The sequence below is a fragment of the Corylus avellana genome, chromosome ca7, assembly GCF_901000735.1.
Source record: "Corylus avellana chromosome ca7, CavTom2PMs-1.0".
Lineage (NCBI taxonomy): Eukaryota > Viridiplantae > Streptophyta > Magnoliopsida > Fagales > Betulaceae > Corylus > Corylus avellana.
The window spans coordinates 19098296-19106464 of NC_081547.1; the positions used below are offsets into that span (position 1 = coordinate 19098296).

The 8169-nt window shown below is 35.1% G+C and overlaps 1 protein-coding gene across 1 annotated transcript; it reads left to right on the forward strand.

The window, feature by feature from the left end:
- The first annotated feature begins 700 nt into the window (after positions 1–700).
- LOC132186696 (nuclear pore complex protein NUP50A-like) lies at positions 701–7717 on the forward strand. Its single transcript, XM_059600707.1, has 2 exons — positions 701–885; positions 6002–7717. The coding sequence occupies exon 2, from the start codon at positions 6069–6071 to the stop codon at positions 7299–7301; it is 1233 nt and encodes a 410-aa protein (XP_059456690.1). The 5' UTR covers positions 701–885; positions 6002–6068; the 3' UTR covers positions 7302–7717.
- Positions 7718–8169: the final 452 nt, after the last annotated feature.

Consider the following 8169-nt stretch of genomic DNA (forward strand, 5'->3'; position numbering starts at 1 on the left):
AAAATATATGTGTCTGCCTCTTTATTGCTTTATATATTTTGGTAATTGAATTATTTATTATTTCATAATATTAATTCCGCATAAATTGTAATAAACAAGTTTTTGGAGTTGGCATAGTGTTTTTCAATATGGAAGTATTATGTCTCTTTCTCTTTGAGAACTCTTTATTCAATTTCTTTCTTTAAGACAATATTAACTTAATTATTGGAGTGTCCTCATTCCCTCACGGACTAATGGATTCTAGTGATTATTTTTTCTATTGTGTACGACCCCCACCATCAGTAAAAGCAATCCTCCGACAAGAGTCAATTATACTCATGCTATTATTATGTGTTAAGCTAGACCCACTAGATTCAAGTGTTGGTATTCAAAATTCAAAATTCAAAATTCCAACCAGATGCGTACAAGGCGATTGCAAAACCTATGGAGTTTGCTAGAGTAATGGGCCCTTCGTTAGCCCATTAGGACGAACGGGTTGCCTGCTAATTAATGACAATCAAAACACGAAAGCCCAACTCATGGGCCATTTATCTCAGGCCTGAAAACCACAAACCCAAATCCATACTCCCGGAAATCATTTTAGCCCTGATTACACGTGTCGCAATTCTGTCACAGTAACACGTAAAATTCTAAGCAACAGCAGGTGAGGAATCCTCTATTCAACATCGCTATGCACAATTAAAAGCCCTTTCGGAGCTGATGTAAAGGAGAGGAAACCCTCAGACACTTCCATATCCAAAGTCCAAACCCTTCAATCCAACAAATTTATAAAATATAAGAAAATAATTTAATATCATTTCTCTTTTATTTTGTTTTTCACATCTCTGAACCCCCTCTCACTCTCTTTCTCTGAGGATTTGGCTCTCGGTTTGCCTTTGGTTCTAGGTAATTCCTACTCCCAATCTCAGTCCATTTCTCTTTCCATACAAAGTAATGATGTTTCATGGTTTTGGAATATGTTTTCATTCTTGGTACTGTTTTTGTTTTCGTTTATTTATTTATTTTGTTTTTTTTTTTTTTTTAATTGTGTATATTGTGCATACTTCTAGGGTTTTTCTTTAGTGGCAGATTGGTTGTAATCTCTTGGATTTATTGCTTTCTTGGTGTTTCCTGGTGACCCATTTCGTGATGTTTTAGCTTTCGTTTCGGATGCTTAGGGTTTAGGGTGTTAGTCTTTGTTTGGTTGCTGGTAGAAGAAAAGAAAAGAAAAGACAATAAATGAAAAGATATTTTTATTTTATGTTGTTTGTGGGTTCAGTTTGGCAAGAAAATGAAAACCCAGCTCAACGAAGACTTAGATGAATGTAGCGTTTTCTTTGTTGGGTCCCATATATCACTAATATTTTGGTGGTTTTGGTTTAATATTCTCTTCTTTTTAGTACATTTTCAAAGCGATTTATGGTTAGATATTGCCCTTTCAGAGTCCTTTTTACGTAGTTTTATTTCCTGTGGTTTTTATTTTCACTGCGTTTTTACTCTTATATGGTTGGGGATTTCACATTTGGAAAATTTAAGTCGGAGATTTCATGCTAATTTGGCTCCTATAGACATCTATAAGTAATTTCCCCCCCTTTTCAGTATTGCATTTGTTGGGCATTTAGCGGTTGGGTGCTGAATGCCTTGGTTCCTGTAGACACTTTTAGGGTTGCAAACATTTCTCTGATTTTTGTTTTATTTGTTTTACTGCTAAGCAAGCAATACTATGGACATATATGCTAGCTTCTGTTTGCTTTACCCCACTCCTCCCCCAGCAAGTTGGCACTTTCATTGCTACCTTAGTGTGTTGGTGTTAAGATTGACATTTGAAGTTGAATATCATTCTTTGACTGTCTTTTCATATTCCCTCTTGATCTTGAAATGAACCAGGACTCAGCTGTATCTTACTTTTGTTATGTTATACTATATGTTGGGTACTTTTCAATGAATGGCAATTGATTTAGAGAAGAATGAAGAAAGGTTCAAACATCGAATTATTTTGGGCACTGGATTGGAATGATGTATCAATTAAATGTTTGCAGGGGAAGTTCCTTTGTATACCTTAAAAGGGAAAATGTTAATAAAATGGTCATCTTAATTTATCAAAAAAAAAAAAAAAAATGGTCATTTGAAGTGGCCTTTGAGCGCCACCATGGCATTACTGCTTTTCTTTCTTTGTGTACTTATTTTCCACGCTAGCGTACTTACTTTATTGTATATGAATATAATTTCCAAGTTTGTACAATTGTGCTTAGGAGACTGTTGTCATCATAGTTTGTGCATTAATTCAATCCTAGATTGTTACTACAAAGAAGTCAAGATTTCGGTATAGGATATATTTAATTATAGTTGAACTGGTGGGTAATATTTTGGATGGATAGTATATCTACAGTATTTTATGAATTTTTATATTTAAGCCAAAGCAAGATATCACTTGTAATATTTATAAGTAAAAAATATTGCCTAAAGTATATAGAATTGGAGTGCATTTGGAATTAGACACAGTACTGGGAAAAGATCTTACTTGGAGGTGCTAGTAAGTGTTTGATGTTTTGAAAAATGTTAGCATTGATATCATGTAGATATGAAAACCAAAAGAAAACATTTCACTTTAAAGTGCTAGCATAGATTTCTTGTAGATATGACTACCAAAAGAAAATCTTTCATATTGTAGACAAGGCATTCATTCATATTGTCCAATTATTACAGTTTTGTTGTCTGTCATTTGTAGAATGTGTGGATGTAGTCTGGCAGCTGATGGTTTCTATTGTATGTTCTTAAACTAAGCTGGGGATATTAGTGTGGACATATAAAATGTTAATTGTCCTTGTGGCTTTGTGCATGGATATCACAATATGAAATGTGGGATTCCTGGTTTAACTTCTAGCATTCCAGAATTTTATCATATTTATTTTTGCCTAGGTCAGTTGGAACACTTGGTAGCAACTACCAATGGTGAATTTCCAGCCCCTTAACATGATTTTATAGGATGCTTTAATTTTCAAAATACTTATTTTATAGTCATTTTAGTTGCTAAGTTTGACACCAATCATTGTCCCTTATTTGTCTATTTCTATCCCAATAAGATCCATCAAAAATGATGTAACACAAAATTAAGTAGTTTTGGACTAGAAAGGAATGGGTTAGCAATGACATATGTGTAGTTTTTTTTTTTGTTTAAAACTTCAAATACATGTGCTAGTATTATAAGGAAAATTGCAAAATTGGTCCCTGTGATTTGACCTTGTAACAAATAAATTCTTTTGGTTTCGAAATGAACTTATAAATCTTTGTGGTGTGCTTCTATAATAAAATGATCCCTCCATACAAATTTTGGCATTTCTTCGACAGTCCTTATGAAACCCTCAAATAAAAAAACTATTAAAAAAAAAAAAGGTTTAGGGTGGGGCCGCCTCGGGGGTGGTTTTGCTATGTCCTTGAGTTGATACTGCTGGTTCAGCCACCCCCAGCAGTCGGTTTTGGGGGTTTGAATCGCCCCCATCAACTAGAGGGAGTTGCTAAACCACCAGCAAGACCCTTAGGGGTGGTTCTGCCACCCCCATAGTCATGGGAGTGGTTCTGCCACCCCCAATAGTAGATCTTGAGGGTGGTTGACCATCCCAAATCTTTCTTTTTGGCTTTTTATTTGTTTGTTTGTTTCTTTTTTTTTTTTTTTTTTTTAATTTTTATTTGAGGGTGAATTTTTAATTTCATTAAGACTGTTGGAAAAATGGCTGGAATTTCTAAAGAGGGATTTATATGTTCATTTTGAAATCACATGGATATATTTGTTACAAGGTCAAACTGCAGGGACTGATTTAGCAAATTTTCTGGTTTTATATCATATATATTTGGTCCTTCATAATGCTACAAAGAGTTTAATTGAGAAAACACAAATCAAGAAACTCTAGAAATTAGAGAAACGAGAACAATTGTAAGCAGCCATCTAAACATAAAGAGTTTTAAACACATTTGACTTTTAACTCTTATCACTGTCTTCGCACAATCTTTGAAATTTCGAGTGTTGCGTTTTCTCCAAATGCTCCATATTAAGCTGAACTTCCACACTTCTTTATTGCAGTGACTTCTAAACTGATCTCTCCAAATTAGAGCTCCTAGTTATGACTTTACTTGATGCATTTTTGATCTTTGATTCTGCCTTTTTTTTTCTTTTTTTTTTTCAAATTGAGTTTTGTCTGAAATTGCCAGTTCAGGAAAACTTCAGTATTAATAAATTTTGATAGATATCATGTACTACACTCTTTGGGTGGAGTCAACTTTTGGATCAGTCATTCCCGTTTCATGTGACCAGATTTGGTCATATGTTGTGGTTGTTATATGATGTATCATAACTAACAAATTTGAGGTGGTGCTCTGGGACCTAGCTAAAGGTTACAAACTTCCCTTAAGGAATTTCTTGTTCTTCAAATAATGCAGCTCATGGTATGCATTTGAAGTTGGCTATGAGGGCTTAAATTGATATGCCAGGGGTTTTTTGGGGACAGAATGATAACTTAGAGGAGTTGAGTCAATATAACTTTACAGTGCTTTAGCATTCATTTCAGTTAGTGAATTTGATTTGGAGAGTCAGGGTTTTGATACACAATGTCCTAAAAGCCAAGAACTCTAGTTAGTTAGGTTTTTTTTTTTTTTTTTCAAATGCAAATTCTATTGTATTATTGTCTATTTTTAGTGTTTTATTTTATTTTATTTTTGTTACCTTGGTTTCAATCAAAAATTAACTTGGTTGTTGGAAGATGAGTTTATTTTAGGTAAAGTTAAACTAACCTCCCTTGAGGTTTCACAAAATGTGCTTCTCCCTTTTTTGAATTGCACACTAACCTTGAATTGAATAGTCTGATCACCCCTAGATACTAATATCTATTAAATCAGCTATCAGGATCTTTTATTTACGTAGGAACATAATTTCGCTTAAAATGTATAAAATACTATTTGTGTTTACAAGTGCAACGGACAAATTTATGCTTAGTAATCATTGTACAAAACGCTGGACTGAAATTATTTACGGAAACTTGATTCAAACCAGTGCAATTGTTCTAGCATATTTTTTCACAATCCCTTGCACATTTGCTTTGTGGTTTTGATTATTTTTGTTGTTTTTTCAAATGAATTCTAGTTTCTGAAGCATTATGCATGCTGTGAGGGGACATAATTTTGAAAGTTAAGACAAAAATTTTGAAAAAATTAGAAAGTAGTGGTCCAAGAACAAGTTTTTCATATGTTTAGTAAAGTTTTTGTATTGTATTTTGAAAATTAGAAAAGTGTGTTTTGAAAGAGTTTTAGAAAATGTGAAAAATAGAAAGTGTTTAAGTGAGGGTAACATTTAAAAAGTGTTTTTTTGTGGGGGTCCATAGAAGAAAATTGTTGGTAAGCTTATTGAAAAGTGTGTTTAGTGTTTTTGAAAAGCAAAAAATCTTAGAAGTGTTTTCAGTAATAAAAGAAACAAAACAGAAAAAGGAAAAAAGTCAGGGGTGGCCGTGCGGCAATCCCCTCCTATTTGTTGCAGGTAGCAGCCTGTCCTATTGGGGTGGCTGCGTGGCCATCTTTCTATATGTTTTCTTATTTTTATTTTTGTTTTTTATAAGTAACAAGTAGGTCTCGGCACCTGAAAAAATAAGCATGTATTTCTCAAAAATATTCCTATAGGAACGTGTGCGACGTTTTCTAAAAAGTGTTGTATTTTGTTTTTTGAAACATGTTTCATTTGGTAACTATGTTTTACCAAACACGGCCCATTATTAGCAAAAAAGTTGTTGTCCACTTTCTTCTGTGTAAATCAGTAAATGATTTGAAAATCTAAAGTTTTTAGGGCCTTAAGTATGACTGGTATATGACATGTTCCAATTTGAGGGAGTTTAGTGTCTAATTTGAAACATCAAGGGAAAGTACTGTAATTTCATGAACCTCAATGTTGGTCAATGTAACTTTCCCCTTTATATGATCTTTTTTTTTTTTTTTTGTTAATTAATGTCTTTTGAAAAATATGATTTCTGCTGATTTGCAGATACTAGTTTACCTGAAGTCGTTGTGACAACAGTTCTTAAGTCTTAGTTTGTTGACCTGATTCTTCAATGGGGGATGCGGAAAAAGCCCTTCCACCTTCAAAGAAGAGGTCTGCTGGAAGGGAACTCACTAAAGATAACGCTAGTCTTGAAGATGAGGAAGATGTTCCTGAACAAGAGACTGGAACTTTCAAGAGGGCCAGTGAAGAGGTGCTGGCAACTAGAAGAATTGTGAAAGTTCGTCGAAGTCAGACAACATCAGCCCCCGCTTTCAATCCATTTGCTGGGATTCACTTAGTTCCTCCTACAGAGTCCAATGCAACCTCAGCTGAAGTTACAAATGAAGCACCAGCTGCTGCTGAGAAGACAGTTTCAGACGGTGTAGATGGAAAAGATGAGGCAGAGGGTGAATCTGCAGCAGATGAGGGCAATAAGCAGTCAGAGAACAGAACTGAAGAGGCAGAGGGTGAATCTGCAGCAGATAAGGACAATGCCGTGGAGAAGGAGAACAGTAATATTGGCAGTGAGGCTACTGAAACTAAGTTCGATAATGATCAAGCTGCAAAAGAAGAAAAGACTGTTGATGAAGATGAGAAAGATAACACAGGAGAAGATGTTAATTCAGGTGTGGAAGGTACCCCTTTGAGCTCATTCCAACAGCTTTCAAGCAGCAAAAATGCCTTTACTGGTCTTGCTGGTACTGGAATTTCCACCTCTACATTTTCCTTTGGGTCTATTTCAAATGATGGGTCTACACTTGGTACTGCTTCTGTGTCTCTTTTTGGAAAGAAAGATGACAAGCCTTTTAGTCTCGGTCTCTCTAATAATGGAAGTTCTTCAATTGTTTCGAAGAGTGAGGGAGCTGGCTTCCCATCAATGCAGGAGGTTGTGGTTGAGACTGGGGAAGAAAATGAGAAAGTGGTTTTCACTGCTGATTCTGTGTTGTTTGAATTTGTGGATGGAGGTTGGAAGGAACGTGGAAAGGGAGAACTTAAGGTGAATACCACAACTGGGACGGGAAAAGCCAGAGTTCTTATGCGAGCCAGAGGAAATTACAGGTTAATTTTGAATGCTAGTCTTTACCCAGACATGAAGCTCACAAATATGGAGAAGAAAGGCGTCACTTTTGCCTGCATTAATAGTGGTTCTAGTGAAGGGAAAGATGGTCTTTCTACATTTGCATTGAAGTTCAAGGATGGTTCTATAGTGGACGAGTTTCGAGCTGCCGTTACGGCACATAAAGGGAAGTTGTCTACGGATTTGAAGACTCCAGAAAATTCCCCCAAGGGTTCGGATGATTGAAAGGTGCTTCCCAGTAGTTGCATGGAAAATTCTACTTTCTGTCCGGAAGTATCCTGGTACCTTTTTCTCCCGAGAAGAAAGTAGTTTTAGAGTTCGGAAAACCTTATCCCCATATGCTGCAGAGTTACAGAATCCTGTCCTTTTTTCTTGTACTGGTTTAATTTCTGAGTCTAGTCTTGGAGAAAAGACTGTTGACTTCATTTTGGGTAAATCTTGGGTTCGGACTGCATAATTTGAGCTTGTAAGACATTAATATTGCCCTCAGTTTTATAGTTGTCCCCTAAATCTGGGATATATGTTGGAAGTGCAATGTCATACAAGCAGAGCAAAACTGTTCTGATGTTGCCTTTAAGATTGGACTAATATGATGTCATTGTACCTCACTTGACAAGTTGATGCTTGTCATTCCTTATTCATTCCTCTTCATTTCCCTTGCAACATTTATTTTTTTATTTTTTTATTTTTTTATTTTTTATTCAAATGGGGGAAATGGGGAAGGAAAAGAAAGATTGTACAGTTGATGGATTCCATGTGTTGCATGCATCACAAATTTTCAAAAACAAACATGCAAGCTTAAAGAACAGCAATAAATTGCAAGTCTTTGTAGGTGCAAATTCAGAATCAGATTTTAAAACTTTACAATGCTTCCATGAACTTCTATGCGTTTTGAAATTACTCTTATAAAGTTAAAAAACTTTCAATTTAGGGTGTCGAATATAGTAGATGATCATAATGTCTTAACATTATGATTAACACAAGTTTCTAGGAAGTAGTATCCTTGTGTGATACTTATTTGTACAAGACTCTTTTTTCTCTGCACTACATTATTTATTTTTGTGAGTCTATAACCACGTTCTATTTGAAGTAC

Bases quoted from the DNA above. Each gene is read 5' to 3' on its own strand.
- LOC132186696 (XM_059600707.1), top strand. From the start codon at position 6,069: ATGGGGGATGCGGAAAAAGCCCTTCCACCTTCAAAGAAGAGGTCTGCT.